General features: G+C 47.5%; 2 protein-coding genes across 2 annotated transcripts; both read left to right on the plus strand.

Moving 5' to 3' along the window:
* The first annotated feature begins 3,471 nt into the window (after positions 1–3,471).
* Positions 3,472–8,424, plus strand: LOC131567148 (somatostatin-2-like). The gene is made up of 2 exons (XM_058818662.1): positions 3,472–5,708; positions 8,124–8,424. Exons 1-2 carry the CDS (start codon positions 5,613–5,615, stop codon positions 8,340–8,342), a joined length of 315 nt encoding a protein of 104 aa, XP_058674645.1. The 5' UTR covers positions 3,472–5,612; the 3' UTR covers positions 8,343–8,424.
* Positions 8,425–13,808: 5,384 nt separating this feature from the next.
* On the plus strand, positions 13,809–16,946 carry MASP2 (MBL associated serine protease 2). Its single transcript, XM_058818661.1, has 5 exons — positions 13,809–13,852; positions 14,128–14,347; positions 15,728–15,905; positions 16,151–16,282; positions 16,732–16,946. Exons 1-5 carry the CDS (start codon positions 13,848–13,850, stop codon positions 16,743–16,745), a joined length of 549 nt encoding a protein of 182 aa, XP_058674644.1. The 5' UTR covers positions 13,809–13,847; the 3' UTR covers positions 16,746–16,946.

Here is a 16,946-nt window from a genome sequence, read left to right on the forward strand (position 1 = left end):
GCGGCCGCGCTCGCGGGGAGCGAGCGGCGGGGGCAGGAGGGGGCGGGGCCGCCGGTGGGCGGGATTGAGGGGCGGGGCCCGCGGGAGCCGCGGCAGCACGGACTGGGAGAACGGCAAAGGCGGGGATGGCGGGAGCGGTGGGAGGGGCCGGGGGCGGGGCGGTGAGGGTAAGCCGGACTGCGGTACCGGCGCCGCGGGGTCCGGCGGGGAGGTGGGGGCGTGTCCCGTTGGAGATCGCGTCATCAAGGGGTGGAGCTGGGCGGGGCGGGCGCTGGGGCGTCCCCCGTGCAGCAAAGAGCTCCAGCAGCGCCCTGCAGGCTGGGGCCGGCTCCGCGGCAGCCGTGGTGCAGCGGGAGATACAATAAAGTTCTTTAAACAACTGTGTCCCAAGTTTTTGGTAAAGGGCTTAACGACACTCCCCTTTGCGACAGTCGCGCTTTACAGCATCTGTTCTTACGGCAGTCTCGCTTTACGGCACCTTTTACGACAGTCGTGCTTTACGGCCGCATTTACGACAGTCGTGCTTTACGGCCGCATTTACGACAGTCGTGCTTTACGGCACCTTTTACGACAGTCGTGCTTTACGGCACCTTTTACGACAGTCGTGCTTTACGGCACCTTTTACGACAGTCGTGCTTTACGGCACCTTTTACGACAGTCGTGCTTTACGGCACCTTTTACGACAGTCGTGCTTTACGGCACCTTTTACGACAGTGACGCTTTACGGCACCTTTTACGACAGTGACGCTTTACGGCACCTTTTACGACAGTCGCGCTTTACGGCACCTTTTACGACAGTGACGCTTTACGGCACCTTTTACGACAGTCGTGCTTTACGGCACCTTTTACGACAGTCGCGCTTTACGGCACCTTTTACGACAGTCGCGCTTTACGGCACCTTTTACGACAGCCGTGCTTTACGGCACCTTTTACGACAGCCGTGCTTTACGGCACCTTTTACGACAGCCGTGCTTTACGGCACCTTTTACGACAGCCGTGCTTTACGGCACCTTTTACGACAGTCGTGCTTTACGGCACCTTTTACGACAGTCGTGCTTTACGGCACCTTTTACGACAGTCGTGCTTTACGGCACCTTTTACGACAGTCGTGCTTTACGGCACCTTTTACGACAGTGACGCTTTACGGCACCTTTTACGACAGTGACGCTTTACGGCACCTTTTACGACAGTCGTGCTTTACGGCACCTTTTACGACAGTCGTGCTTTACGGCACCTTTTACGACAGTCGTGCTTTACGGCACCTTTTACGACAGTCGTGCTTTACGGCACCTTTTACGACAGTCGTGCTTTACGGCACCTTTTACGACAGCCGTGCTTTACGGCACCTTTTACGACAGTCGTGCTTTACGGCACCTTTTACGACAGTCGTGCTTTACGGCACCTTTTACGACAGTCGTGCTTTACGGCACCTTTTACGACAGTCGTGCTTTACGGCACCTTTTACGACAGTGACGCTTTACGGCACCTTTTACGACAGTCGTGCTTTACGGCACCTTTTACGACAGTCGTGCTTTACGGCACCTTTTACGACAGTCGTGCTTTACGGCACCTTTTACGACAGCCGTGCTTTACGGCACCTTTTACGACAGTCGTGCTTTACGGCACCTTTTACGACAGTGACGCTTTACGGCACCTTTTACGACAGTGACGCTTTACGGCACCTTTTACGACAGTGACGCTTTACGGCACCTTTTACGACAGTGACGCTTTACGGCACCTTTTACGACAGTCGTGCTTTACGGCACCTTTTACGACAGTGACGCTTTACGGCACCTTTTACGACAGTGACGCTTTACGGCACCTTTTACGACAGTGACGCTTTACGGCACCTTTTACGACAGTGACGCTTTACGGCACCTTTTACGACAGTGACGCTTTACGGCACCTTTTACGACAGTGACGCTTTACGGCACCTTTTACGACAGTGACGCTTTACGGCACCTTTTACGACAGTGACGCTTTACGGCACCTTTTACGACAGTGACGCTTTACGGCACCTTTTACGACAGTGACGCTTTACGGCACCTTTTACGACAGTCGTGCTTTACGGCACCTTTTACGACAGTCGTGCTTTACGGCACCTTTTACGACAGTCGTGCTTTACGGCACCTTTTACGACAGTCGTGCTTTACGGCACCTTTTACGACAGTCGTGCTTTACGGCACCTTTTACGACAGTCGTGCTTTACGGCACCTTTTACGACAGTCGTGCTTTACGGCACCTTTTACGACAGTCGTGCTTTACGGCACCTTTTACGACAGTCGTGCTTTACGGCACCTTTTACGACAGTGACGCTTTACGGCACCTTTTACGACAGTGACGCTTTACGGCACCTTTTACGACAGCCGTGCTTTACGGCACCTTTTACGACAGCCGTGCTTTACGGCACCTTTTACGACAGTCGTGCTTTACGGCACCTTTTACGACAGTCGTGCTTTACGGCACCTTTTACGACAGTCGTGCTTTACGGCACCTTTTACGACAGTCGTGCTTTACGGCACCTTTTACGACAGTCGTGCTTTACGGCACCTTTTACGACTGTGACGCTTTACGGCACCTTTTACGACAGTGACGCTTTACGGCACCTTTTACGACAGTCGTGCTTTACGGCACCTTTTACGACAGTCGTGCTTTACGGCACCTTTTACGACAGCCGTGCTTTACGACACCTTTTACTACAGTCGTGCTTTACGGCACCTTTTACGACAGTCGTGCTTTACGGCACCTTTTACGACAGTCGTGCTTTACGGCACCTTTTACGACAGTGACGCTTTACGGCACCTTTTACGACAGTCGTGCTTTACGGCCGGATTTACGACAGTGACGCTTTACGGCACCTTTTACGACAGTCGTGCTTTACTGCGCCTTTTACGACAGTCGTGCTTTACGGCACATTTTACGACAGTCGTGCTTTACGGCACCATTTACGACAGTCGTGCTTTACGGCACCTTTTACGACAGTGACGCTTTACGGCACCTTTTACGACAGTCGTGCTTTACGGCCGGATTTACGACAGTGACGCTTTACGGCACCTTTTACGACAGTCGTGCTTTACTGCGCCTTTTACGACAGTCGTGCTTTACGGCACATTTTACGACAGTCGTGCTTTACGGCACCTTTTACGACAGTCGTGCTTTACGGCACCTTTTACGACAGTGACGCTTTACGGCACCTTTTACGACAGTCGTGCTTTACGGCACCTTTTACGACAGTGACGCTTTACGGCACCTTTTACGACAGTCGTGCTTTACGGCACCTTTTACGACAGTCGTGCTTTACGGCCGCATTTACGACAGCCGTGCTTTACGGCACCTTTTACGACAGTCGTGCTTTACGGCACCTTTTACGACAGTGGCGCTTTACGGCACACTTTACTACAGTCGTCGTTTACGGCCGTATTTGCGACAGTCGCGTTTGACGGCAGTATTTACGACAGTAGCGCTTTACGGCGCCTTTTATGACAGTCGCGCTTTATGGCCGTATTTATGACAGTGGTGGTTTACGGTCGATTTTGCAACAGTGTTGCTTTACGGCAGTTCTACGACGCCCGCGCTTTCCAGCAGTTTTACAACAGTTGAAACAGCCCAGGTTTGGGTTGGTGCTGAGCAGAGGGCAGTGAGGAGAAAGGGAGAAGGCTGTGCTGCAGGGCACGTGGATGCAGGCAGAGCCAATTTGGGGAGCAGCCTTGTCTAACAGCATTTAATTTTCCAGTTCTACTACCTTGCATTTCATTTTGTACTTCTGCTAGAACTGCATGTCAGCAGGTTTCAAATATCCTCCTCAGTCCCAGCATCGTGCTTGAATGTGCTGTGTCTTTATCAGACCATTGATGGTCCTTCTGAAATGTGAGTCTCACTGGCTGCATCCAAACCTTGTGCTTGAACAGCATTCCCAATTAAAGCAGATTGGGCTTTTGGGGAAGAAGGGGCTGCAAAGCATTTCCTAAAGCATTTTCTGCTCCAATTTCATTGTGAGGAAATACACCTGAAGGATGATGCAGGGATTAGGTTTGAGACAAAGATGAGTTTGGTGGGTCAATTTTACTTTGAGAACTTGAGAAGCACAGGAAGCCCAAGTGATGATCCCAGAGGGTTGAACACAGAGGTTTCACCCTCCCAGATATACAAGGGCCTTAACCTTAAAACCAGTGCTCTCAGCACAGAGCTGTCTCAATGCTGCATTAATGTTTTCTCCTCTTTGTGCATGTGTAGAATTGAAATTCCTCTTGGGGAGGAAGCTTATTCCAAGTAAATTCCTAAGGAATCAGCTGAAAAAAACCCACTAAAATGTTCTTTCACTTGATTTGCTACTCCCTGCCAAATGCATGTGCATGCCAGGTCTTGAGCCTGGTACTGGAGCTGAGCCTTGAAGGAGGAATTGAAACAATGGATACAAATGCAAGTAATAATACAATATATATATACAAACAAGTAGAAGTCCAATTTACATAGAGGGAATGCATCAACACGCAGCAGCAAATGCAAATTCAGAACAATACAGGGTACTACAAGCCAAATACATATGAACACAATATAACCATTTTTCTATTTCTGAAAAGTTGATTACACCTTGCTTTATTGCTACAGGAGACCACAATATAAGCCAAAACAGGTACACACAGTATAAGCACACTGTAAGCCAACATAATTACATGCAATATAAGTACATACAATATAAGCCAACATAGGTACATAGAATATAAGCCAATATTTAAGGAAATAACATAAAAAAAATAGGGGTACCCATTGCAAGCATATGTATAAGCTGTCTTTATTTAAAGATTCGCTTTAATGGACATTTGGAGGAACCACTCTGAGGGCAGGGTCCAAAAAGCTTTGTTAACCCCTTGTCCTCCACTGGTTGGGCAGCATCTGACTCCAATGCTCAAGGGCTGCATGGAGATTCCTCCCTGGAGTGGGCTCACCCCTTGAGGATGAGCCACAAAGACTTGATTGTTGGACCGGTTGAGTAACTCTTTCTACTTAGTAATTGTTTTTGCTGGCTTTAATGCCATGGCTGCAGTGTTCCTTCAGATGTCATGCCCTGCTCCAGCAGTTACAGCTCCTGTGCTGGGCAGGGAATGCTTCTGGGGAAGGGCTTTCAGTCTCATTAGTTCCCATTTAAATCAATCAAGCTATATCTAAGTACTGGTGGCCAAAGGTTTTACCACTTGCCTCTGATTCATCCGGCATTGGCCGGAGGTTTGTGGGAGCTGGTGGACTGTTCTACTCCTCATTATTTCCCAAACAGAATTTGGCTAACTAGAAGAGGCACAGATGATGCCTGCAATTTTGTGACATGAAGAAACAGCCTGTCACTGGAGAGTCCCAGACTTTTGCTTCCTCAGCCTCTGCAGGTCTGGCACATGGAAAACCCAGAGGCACGGAATTATCCCACTCAAGCAGCCAAATGTTAACAACCTCTCCAAAGCCTAATTTCCCTTTGATATAGACTTAATTGTTTGCGTCACCTACTGGGCTGGGGGAGGGCTATAAAATGGCTTGCAACAATTGATTGAGGCAGAAGAGAGTCCAGGAACAGCTCCCTCTACCAGTGTTCCTATCTCAGCACTAGTGACAAGCTGAGCATCATGCAGCTGGTGGCCAGCCTGGTGTCCGTGTTGCTGCTGGTGTGGAGTGTGAGAGCCACGACGCTGCCCGGGGAAGAGAGACTGCAGAGCATCAGGGTGAGTACAACATGCCCTGGGTAGGAGCAGGATAGAGGCAAGGAAAGGGAGATAAGGGCAAGTAGGCTGGACCAAATGCAACTCTTCCATCCCTCTGTATTCCAAGGCTTTACAGTTTGATGTGCTGCAAAGCCCTGGGCTGTTACTATGGCTTGCTGGCCAGCTGATTTAGGAAAGGTACCAGGACAGATGCCAGAGAGCTGGAATATGTGAAGCCTGAGCTAAGTGAAAACTGGCACAAAGGAGATCGGAGGGAAAAGGAGAAAACATTATTGAAAGGGTACAGCATGAGAGAATAAAGCAAAGTACTAGGGATCGCAAGAAAAGATATATAATTGATAAAATGATCAAGGGAGGTGATATTTTAAATAGAATTTGTGGGAAGGACAAACATTTAAAAGATAGGAAAGTGACAGAGAAATCATAAATGAAGAAATTGCATCAAAATAAAATTGTGTTTTCTGGAGTAGTATTCACAGGAGGAATTATATTGACATAGTTCCACTAGGATAATTATGCTCTGAGCCAGCGTAGCTCAATGCAATGGCAGAACTTACAGCAGTATAATTATCTTACCAATTGGCAAAACCCTAATATTATAATGGCTAGAGCACTCCAATAACTTTGCTTTCAGTGCTATTTCCCTAAGAGGCCAAAGGGATAGGGAAACAAAGCATAACCTAATTACAAACCCTGCTTTGCTTGCCCTTGCCCTGCAGTCCTCTCACCTGCATATTCCTGATGTGCCTCTGAGCTCTGGTTAGTGCCACACCTGGCTGGATCCATAAGGCTGCTGTTATTCCAGAGAAGTGAGGGATGCCAGTGGTGGTTTCACAGGCACTAACTTCTCCTTTGTGCACATCCACATTGTTTTTTTGGTCTTAGTGTTGGCTCCACCGGTGTGTTAGTACTTCAGGAGCAGGCTCACATCCCATTAATGACAAAACTGGCTGCAAGACAGAACCATACACAGTGTGAAGTGTGGACATTCTGTCAGAGATTAGAGCTCCTGCAGCTGCCTGGGACTAACCATTCTGGGTATAACTGGAAATTTTCAGCTCTACATCCTTACAATAACAAGTGCAGTACTTAAAATGTGAACTAATTTCTCTTAAAAAACAAATTCTTGGTGCAAATCCTAGCTGCTGGGGAAAAAAGAAACAAGTTATAGGGGATAAATTGATAAATAAGTATTTGGTAAAAATTAATTCAAGTGTAATGGCTCTTAGTCTTTTACACACTTGCTTACAAGATATTGGTATCATTAAAGAGAGTCATTATTATAGACCATTCTGCAAACTGGAAAGCTCATGGATGCTGATGAACCATGAGCACAAACTGGTTTGCCTATCTTTTCTTCTGCCAGAGATATAGTGTGGAATTTTCTGTTCCTTGGTTTCTTTTGTGTGGTAGCAGGAGTAATTACTAGAGCTAAGAAAGTGATTAAAAATATCCATAAACCTTCTGTAAGGTGAACTCAAGACAATTGCTCTGCCTGTATTCGCCCATCTTTTGAGTTGCTCACGAGGTGGTCCTTAGCAAATGCTAAGTACGTGTGGGCATTTGTGAGGGACGATGTGGAAACTTGTTTCCAAGATTCCCATCTGCATGGGAAATAGATGGTTTGACAGGAACAGATCCTATCTCAGCTAGTCCAGTACCAGCTGTCTCTGCTAATGAGTCACAGAGACCAGGAATGCTCAGGCAAGAGGAAATTTCTCAGATTTGTTGGATGTAAAATTAAGAGAAACACTGTAACTCATAGCTTGTACCTGTGGAATTCCCTCAAGCTCCAAACCACAGGCTCTGTTCTTCTGTGGGATGATTAAGCAATAGGATGGAGCTCAAAAGTTCCTTTTCCATCCCACTTTCCCCCAAGGTCCAGCTATGGCATTACACAGTACAGCTGCCTGTCTCCACCGATGCAACATTTTGTTTCAGATATTTGGGGTGTCCCTCTCCCCATCAACCCAGCCCTCTCCTTGTTGCACTTCATTCTCAGCATTTTACTGTGGGGTAAAATAATTTACTATTGCCTAGAGAATTGTGCCTCCTCCCTGGCCTTCCCAAGGCAGAGGCCAGAGCAGCAAAGAGGCAGTTTGGCATACACTGAAATTTAATTAGTGCTGCAGTGAGGGCCTTAAAAGCAATTCAAGCTTATTTGTTAGCAGCTCTTTTCCAGCTCTAACATGGCACATGGAGGCCCAACTGGCTGAGCTGGATAGGGATGGGAGACAGCAGTGGCCTCTGCAGCCACAGGTCCCTGAGCTCCAGCATGGCTCTGCCATCTCTTGGCTCTGAGATGCGGCAGGGGAATGAGAAGGGGCCCCGTGGGGTACGTTTGCGTGCTCTGAATCTCGACAGCCATGGGGGACAAGCCTTCCATCCCTCACTTTGCCTGCCCTTTGCCTGCAGGAACGGAGTACCGTCCACAAGGACGTCATTCTGAAGATGCTGGCAGGGCTGCTGGACGGCGTGGATGCGGGGAGCGAGGCAGCCTTGCCGGATGGGGAGGAGGAGGAGGGCAAGCTGCAGGAGGAGCGGGCAGCGCTGGGGCGGCTTGCCCAGCTCCCGCAGCGAGACCGCAAGGCGCCCTGCAAGAATTTCTTCTGGAAAACCTTCACCTCCTGCTAGTGCTGCCCAGCCTGGCCTTGCCAGCCTGCAAACGCCTTCCCACAGCTCATCTTCCTTGTCCACCCAGCTCATTCTCTGTGCCCTGCAGGCCTCAGAATAAAGCATAGCGCCTCGGGGACGTGTCTGTGCTTCTCTGTGGGGCAGCCGTGCTGGGGGGATGGGACACACACATTTTCCCCCAGGAGCAGCCCTGGGGGACCATGGCCATTTTGGGAAAGGGTTTGCAGGTGTGAGGGGAGCCCTCGGAGGAGGCACAGCCGCCTCTAAAGCTGCTGCAGCTGCCTCCCCAGCCTTTGAGGGACCAGATGGGTGTGCAGTGAAGTGCTGGGCAGCTGGGGCTGTGCCTCATGGGGAGGATCCTCAGTGTCAGCCCCTGGTCAGGATAAGGTGCCATGCCCCAGTGGGGAGAGGATGGTTTGATTCTGGACATGGGAGAGAGCAGCCCCCCATGCTCCTTTCCACGCTGGCTTAGTGAAGCACCCAGGCAGTGCTGCACAGATGTGGGGTGCAGGAGCAGCATCTGGGGAGAGGGAGACATGCCCAGAGCTTGACCTACTTTTGGTTTGCCAGCAGGTAATTCCAGAGAAGTTCCTGGGGTGATATTGGGCTGCATCTAAAACCAAAATAATTATATAAATTGGCCACAATCCTGGGTTGAACAGCTGTGACTCTGCTCTGGTTCACTCATAGTTTCTTGGTGTGTTCTCAACTTGCTTAAACAAGCCCAAAACCAAACCACCTGGGTTTTCTTACCTACCCTCTTGGGTGCCATTTGCTGCCTGGAGAGTAGCAGAGCATGTAGTTTTATTTCTTTGGGATTATTGAGGAGATCTTTGAACTGTTTATTTTTAGAACTAACAGGTAGTAAAAAGATACGGACAGTAGACAGTCTGAGTTCACAGGTATTTCCCTCTGAAGAAGGCTGCTGAATCTCTCATACTGGCCAAACAAAAATGTATGAAATTTAGTCACTCTTTTGGTTCAAGTTCAACTAGGAACTTGAATTTCAGAGCTGTATTATGCTGCTGTGAATGGCCCTACAAAATAGGAGTCTTCAACTGTGTATCACTGATCTTGTCCCCAGACCTGATGAGAACTGAAGGCAGCTATTTTTAATGGCTTCATTTTGAGCCTTTACATCTTGCTTTTGGAGGTTGGTGACCAGGAGGGGTCACTCCTGTCAACAGCAGCATTTTGGATTAATCAGCAAGCCAGCCAGTTTTGTGGCAGTTGAGGTAATGGTCAAGAAATTGTGCAGTAAAAACAAGAAACTCCTGAGTACGTGGATGTAGGGATTGCCCCAGACAGAGCCTGCTGGTTCAGCAGATTGTGAGCTGGATTATTTAGTGGTTCCCACAGGAGAGAGGAATGGAATCTGGCTGCTCTCAAGGCTGGAAGCTAATTTGAAAGTTGAGCTGCTCTTTCATCCCCACAGATGGCTCCTGCTACCATGGGCAGAGGCACTGGCTGAGCACCAAGGGGAAGCGTGAGTTGCCAGTGCACCTGCTGTGGACAGGGGCCAGCACCATGGGGACAGCTTCTTTTATCAGCTCTGAAATCAGTGTTTGAGCTGGATCTGACTGTGCAGTCTCCTTGCTAAGTCAATGTGCCGAGACTGAAGCGATGCGAGGTCCTGCCTGATGGTAGCAATTAGTGAGTGTGTCAGGATAAATCAGATTCAGTGTGAGTGACTTATTCTCCATTTTCACAAAAAATTTGAATTTTCACAAAAGAATTGTGAGACTTATAATGGCATTTGACAAGTTAGAAGGGAGTGAGAGCCTACTATTTCTTTTTTAGATGCAGTAGCCAATGCACTTTAGAGTCTTGTCTCTGCTCAGAATAATGTGTCTTGCTCTTTGAGCGAGAGCAAATACCCATAAGTTATCTCTGGGTTTTTTTAGAAAGTGAAAAAGATTTAAAAGTTTGCCAGAAGGCATAGAAAGCTCATAGCAATTCTCAGAGGAAGTGTTTGGAAGGTGAAGGAAATATCAATTCAAATGCATATCTTCCACCTCTCCAGAGAGTGTCTTAGTGCTGAGCAGTTGTTAAGCAATTAATGTTTAGTGTAAAACAAAAAAAATAAATTACAAGCAATCTCTACAGCTGAGACCTTGTTGAATTGGGTTTGAGGTCAGGCCTGCTTCCTCATGCAAGACTGCTAGTTAGGAAAGGTTACTTTTAAAAATGTTTGACTGGGGCTGTGCTTGGCTGGTGTATTTTAGTCTCTTCTTGAAAGAGGGGAAGAAGCCAATGCCTTATGATTGGGAAAAGCTTCCCACTCCTGGCTTGTACATTCCAGAAATTATCCAGGAGACATTTGGTCACTGAGATGATGTGTCACTATAGGACATGAAAAAACACAAGCTCACACCACTGTTCTCAAGGTGAAGAAAAAAAAGGGAAGTTTATTTTCTGACTCCAACATTTATAGTTTTCTAAAAGTGACAGTGGATTGGAGGGTGACAGTGACACTTCTCTAATGACACTAGTCAAACTAACAGTTTATCAACTCTCTCCTCTTCTATAAAAGAATACAAAACAATGAGTTATTTACAGAAAGTGTATGAAAAAGCTCACTACAAGAATGTCAACATCAGAAAGCTTAGAAAATCTTAAAAAACTAAAGTGACAATGATGGCTTTGGAATCCATCACTTTAGACACGTGGTGCATTTGGTCAGTGTTAGTCCTCAGGTCTGGTTGGTTTCACTATGACTTTATTTATCTATTTGAATGAATATATTTGAATAAAAGGAGATTGTCCAGCTAGGACTTTAAGCCTTCCAGCTGGGATAAGGCTCTGTGCAGGGACTCCCCTGCTCAGAGTGAAACTCACGGGTCAGGACACGTCTCCTTTCTGAGAGCTCTGCCTTCGTCCTTGGCCCTGTGCTGCTGAATCCAGCCAGAGCCCAATCAGTCCCATGGTGAGAGGCGGCTTCCTTGCCAGAAGCTTAGGTGCAGGTGTGCACACGGGGAGCTGCAGCTGCCCAAAAAACCATGGATTTGTGTGCTTTAGGAGTCCAGAGCCACGGGGAGCAAACAGAGGTCTTTGTGCTCTAAAATGCTGGCTTGCAAACAGCGCTCATCTTCATCTGTGAACAGATGAATTTACCCACTGCTGGGAGTCAGCAGGCTCTGAAGTGCCTTATGATTGCTCTTCCAAAAGCACAACTGAGCCCTGTCCAGTCCTGGAAGGCAGTTGGCCATTCTGGGACAGAGAGGGCTAGAAGCAGAATGGCTGAGAAGAAAGAGCACTGGTGATCTTCTGCTCCATTCCACAATAAAAATAGTATTTTATTTATATTGTAAAACTGTCTAAATAGTGTGTGATGTGGATGAAGTCCACTCAGCCTTTGCACTGGCTTAGTCCTGTGACGGAAGGGAAATTGTGGGCAGGAAAAGCATCTGTGGGTCCTGGTTAGCTATGAGTGCTCTCAAAATGCTCATGCACCTGGTGAGCTAATCCCCAGCAGTATTTTAGAGGTGAAAGGCTTCTGGGAGAAAAAACAGGGACATGTTTTTAGCCTGGTTTATATCTGGTGTTACTTCTCATGCCTGAGGAAGGCCAATGTGTGCCCGGCATAACTGTTCATTGAGTCAGCAGTCCTGTTTCAATGTTTGGCAGCAACTATCAGCCTCAGGGCATTCAGCAAATTCTGGGCTGTGAGGAACTTTTCAGACCTTAGATCAGAATTGGCTTTCCATTCCTCTGCCACTGATGTGAGCAGGAAGCCTGAAGTGGAATGCTTCTGGAAGTGTTTATGCCTATGGGAATCAGGCAGCAGCTCAGTCAGGCATGGATTGATTTTTTTTCCAAAATTTTCTCTCTTCCCCCTTTTCCAGATAGTATAAAGTCCACATCTATCTTGATGATAGGATCGTTTTAGCAGCTAGTGGGCCATGGGAAAAGTCAATGCCCTCTTGGTTCTTGTCTGTTAGCTGTGCTTGTAGGTATTGCTGCCACACCATTATTACTATTTATTACGCTAGTATTTTCTCCTTCGCTTTTATTAAATGGTGTTTTCTGCTTGCAGTTTGCTGAATGGTTTGTTGGCCTTGGTTTTGTTCATATAATAACTCCTGCTTTCCTGCCAGCACCAGCTTCTGTGCCCGGGGTAATGACTTTTGGCTGTTGAAAAGGTGTCCATTAGATTACAGGATATCTCAGGCTAAATTTCCTGCATGTGCAATCCAACAGTCTGTTCCATGCTGCAGATCAGTTTTCCAATTCTGTTCATTTTCATCAGAGAAGAGGTGAACCTAGGCTCAGCTTTAATATATCTGGGTTTTCACCCTCTATATATTAGGACTATTTCCACATGTGCTGGAGTTTTGTGGGAAACCTAAATGCTGATTTGGAAAGAAGCAGTCTACATGCAGGAGACTTCATAAAGCTTTATGTCCCATAGTGTTTTTTCTCCCAGTTGAATTACCTGGGCAGTGTGAAACCCCTGTGTAGATCCACAAATGTTTAAAAGAAATTTTAATTATTTTTTCAAGTGTGACTTTTTACTTATGGCTGTTCCAGGATGGGCAGGATAAAAAGCAATCCATGCTTATGGAGAAGGCATGGAGTAGATTTCGGTCGCCACAAGCGTGCACTGGATTAAAATCTGCAGCTGAAAACAGGAAGAATTTACATCTCTGAAACTGGTGCCTGTGTGTACTGCAGTGTTATGTCCCCGCAGCATTTCTGTCCTGTTACCAAGAACCATACAACCAGAGGCATCATTATTCTAAAATCCTGTAACGTGCCCCATTATTTTGTTTTCAACACCTCTGTGCTCTGCTGATGGACGCAGCCACTTGCTGTTTTTGCATCAGTAGTAAATGGGGACGAGTTGTTCAGAGGGAAGGAGCATTGCCAGCTCCCCTTGCTTGTGGGGGCCTGAATACATGTATTGTTATAACAGCAATAAGAATACAACAACTGAAATGTAGTGAGAGTTCTATGTATTAGATAAGTGGGTCCCAGCTATTCTAAATGAGTCACAGCTGCCAAGTCCTTAGTTGGGCAGCAGCTGTGGCTCGTAAAGATAGCTGGGATAAAAGGGGTGAGAAGCTATGGAGAACTGTGCTACAGAGAACAGCTATGTGGCAGAGCACCAGCGAGAAGGTAAGGACTCTTTAAGACTATAATAACAACAAGATAACAGCATCTGCTCACCCTGGCAGACCCTGCGTGGAGCCACCTCCTCCCCCTTCCCACAGAGCAGTGATGTTATGGCTCCCTCCAAGAGCCTGCAGCACTCCTAATCCATCCTCTCCATCTCTGCCTGCTCTCCCTGTCGCTGACTGAAGCCTGGTTTTTAGTGATCCTGCCTTTCCCAGAACTCAGCAGGCTGAAGGGGGGTGGGAGGGAGATAAGCACAAGGGTTCAACATCCAGACAAACACAGCAGAGCACGCACAATAAACACATCCACCCCCAAATGCAAACACGCGGGCAGGGATTCCTTCCCCGAGGCTCACGGCAGAACGGGCTCAGACGGGAGGGCACCAAAATGAGGTGAGTGCTGTCACCTCCATCCAGCTCCTCTGGCCACTTGATTTTGAGCAGGGTCCAGAAGGCGTGGGCATGAGGCTCATCCTATTTAGCTGTTACTACAGTGACCCCACTGATCCCTCCCAATTGCTTTCATTGCCGGTGGCCATGAAGGTTTCAGCTAGAACTGAGTGACCTGATCTGGTGTCGATACAGGCAACAAGGATGTGTGGCTTTTGGGGTATGATCCAAGATAATTCTCACTCTTTCTTAGATCATTTCTTGTCACTTTGACACAGGCTGTTTGTTTTGCTGGCTGTGCTCTGTAGTGGAGTAAGGAGCAGCATTGTGCCACAAAAAATGTATGGAAGGATCACATCCCCAAACTTCCCAAAGGTTTACCCAAATCACAAGGAGAAAATATGGAATATTACTGTCCCCAAAGGATATTCTGTTCGCATTTACTTCACCCATTTTGACCTGGAGCTGTCCTACCTGTGTGAATATGATTATGTGAAGGTATGTGTGGGATGGGGTAACATGTAGCAGGTGCAGCTGTTAAAAACTCTGTTTATGTGATCCTGGGCACATGCAGAATCAACATAACTCTTTGTCAGCTCTTGATTTTAGTCTACTTATAAAGCTCAGGCTCAGCTGGTTTCTAAATTATGTGTTTATTGAGGCCCACGGGACCAGGAAGCAGATGTGGTTGTCACGTTGGAACGTCTGAAACGTGAGATGCTTTTGCTCAGAAAATTCTGATGTTATTCTGTGGTGAAGCAAAAGGTGTGAAATTTTGCCCGAAACAATATTTGAGTGTTTTGCTATTTTACAGAGTTTTAAATTAACAAGTAATGCTTGACACAGGTCATAATGGGAGAGCATAAAATGAAAGTGAGAGTCTAAACAAGACACTGTCAGTTCATCTGAGCAGTTACTGTGGTGTGTTTGCTGGCTAATGTGAGAAGTAGCCTCAGGAAGAGGAACAATAAAAAAAACCAAACAAAACCCAATAAAAATAATAGTAAAAAAAATTAAAAAACAAAATATGCTGCCTTGGGGAAGAGTTTGGGTGAGCAGCAGCATCCCTCAAAGATGTGTGTGCTCTGGTCCAGGCGTCCTGTCATTGATCTGAGGCCATGCCACCTCTCCACTCCTTTTGTTGTTTGCGTGGGCCTGATGTGCAATAAGGAAGGAGATGTGCATGCAGGGAGTGTGCAAACCCAGCTTTTCATCTGATTGAACCAAACCAGGCAGCCTTGTTCCCACTGAGAAAAATCTCATTTCCACACTTTTATATGGCAAGTTGCTCCCATTCCCCAAATGTCTGTTGTTCTTCATGTACTTTCCCTTGTGTAGGACAGAATATTCATTTCTGGTGGTTGTGTGGTACACAGCTCCCTCTTTACCATGCCCGACATAAACTCCATGTATCAGAACATTTCTCTTGTGTTAAAAATAAATGAAGAGCTGGAACTCTAATACGTGCATCATAGAGCAAGTGAGTTACTTGCTTAAGGACACCTTTTTCTATGCATTTGAATTTGTCAGTGTGCAAAACATTTTTACCCCAGTTGTCTCTGGCTTTACCCAGATCTGATTGTCATTGGGAGTGCCAGGTTAATGAGAGTATTATAAACAAAGCATGGCTGGCATCAGAGGTTCATGAGGATCTCTGAAAGGAGAACGGGAGACAAAATTATGGTCTTAAGTCACAGAGAACAGAGGAAATCCACTCTTCCCTGGCCTTGGATGTGGACTGACCTCCAGAAGAACCTTTTGAGAGCATCCAAGCTTCCTTTCTCACACTGTTAAACACATGTTTTTCCAGCCCTGGCAGCAGGTTGGGAAGACCAATGATCTGTGCTCACCTGCTGGGTTTTTCTGCCTGTTTTGCAGCTGAGCTCTGGTGGGAAGACCTTGGCCACGCTGTGTGGAAGGGGCAGCACAGACACCGAGGAGGCTCCGGGTAACAGGACGTACATCTCTGCTGATAACCACCTCACGGTGGTGTTCCGCTCTGATTACTCCAACGAGAAACCATTCACAGGCTTTGAGGCCTTCTATGCTGCTGAAGGTGAGCGACTGGCCCCATTGCAGATGGAGGAGCCAGGGCTGCTGTGGGGTTGGCAATTCCCTGTGCTCTCAGTGCCTGAGGCTGCTGGTGTGGGGCAGGAGAAGCAAGGAGGTCTCATCGTGCAGAAGCAGACGCAGAGGGGCACAGTGACCAATGACCAACCTCACGAAACGCAGGGTGGCTGAGACTGAGAGAACGTTGTGTTGAAATCTATGGTTTGCCTGATTCTGTGCTTTGCCCATTAGATATCGATGAGTGCAAGCAGCTGTTGGACACCAACCCCCTCTGCAGCCATCACTGTCACAACTACATGGGGGGCTACTATTGCAGCTGCAGGGTTGGCTACACACTGCACGAAAACAAGAGGACATGTACAGGTGAGCTCCTTCTAGATCAGGAGATGCTCCCCTATCTACAACATCTACTTAAATCCAGTCCTGACAATAATATCAGTGAAAGCTGTGGGGTTTCATTTTCATTTTTAGTACTCCCTGTGTGCCTGGTGCAGCTGGGAGGAGGTTCACAGAGTCAGCCAGGGCTGTGAACCAGCAGACGAGCAGCTCTGCACTGACCATTGGTGTGTGCACATTTATGCTCCCCTCCTTGAAAAGACCTCTTGTTGTGTTGCACTGTTTCTAGCAGAGGGAGATCCTCAGCAATAGTGATGGGCTGAGCCACCTTGACAGTGAAGACATTGGGCATTGCTGATGTGCCAAAGGTCTCTGCACATCTTCATGAGCTGAGGGCAAAAGCTGCCCCTGTGTCCTTCGGACTCCTGTTTGAGCTGGCTGATATTGACAGGCTCTTTTTCTCCTTTGTTTTCCAGCAGAAGATATTTAAGCTTCTCCTCACATAGGCAGAGATGGAGACAGATGTGCTGGGAAGAGCTGGTTTTCCTCCTGGTTGCAGTCCAGGAAGGAAACCTGTTGCAGTCTGCCCAAGGGCTGAAGGCTTCTCTTGCTCCATGACTTGTCCATGTGGCTCCTTGCCTTTCAGACTCGCCTGCTGCAGTAAATAAAGAGGCTGTTGCCTGTTGAAAGC

This window comes from Ammospiza caudacuta, chromosome 22 (genome assembly GCF_027887145.1).
Source record: "Ammospiza caudacuta isolate bAmmCau1 chromosome 22, bAmmCau1.pri, whole genome shotgun sequence".
NCBI lineage: Eukaryota > Metazoa > Chordata > Aves > Passeriformes > Passerellidae > Ammospiza > Ammospiza caudacuta.

Excerpts from the sequence above, each read along its gene's own strand:
- LOC131567148 (XM_058818662.1), top strand. The coding sequence starts at position 5,613 with ATGCAGCTGGTGGCCAGCCTGGTGTCCGTGTTGCTGCTGGTGTGGAGT. Across the intron at positions 5,709-8,123 it reads AGAGACTGCAGAGCATCAGG|GAACGGAGTACCGTCCACAA; the intron begins GTGAGTACAACA and ends CTTTGCCTGCAG.
- MASP2 (XM_058818661.1), top strand. Across the intron at positions 14,348-15,727 it reads GTGAATATGATTATGTGAAG|CTGAGCTCTGGTGGGAAGAC; the intron begins GTATGTGTGGGA and ends CCTGTTTTGCAG. Across the intron at positions 15,906-16,150 it reads GGCCTTCTATGCTGCTGAAG|ATATCGATGAGTGCAAGCAG; the intron begins GTGAGCGACTGG and ends TTTGCCCATTAG.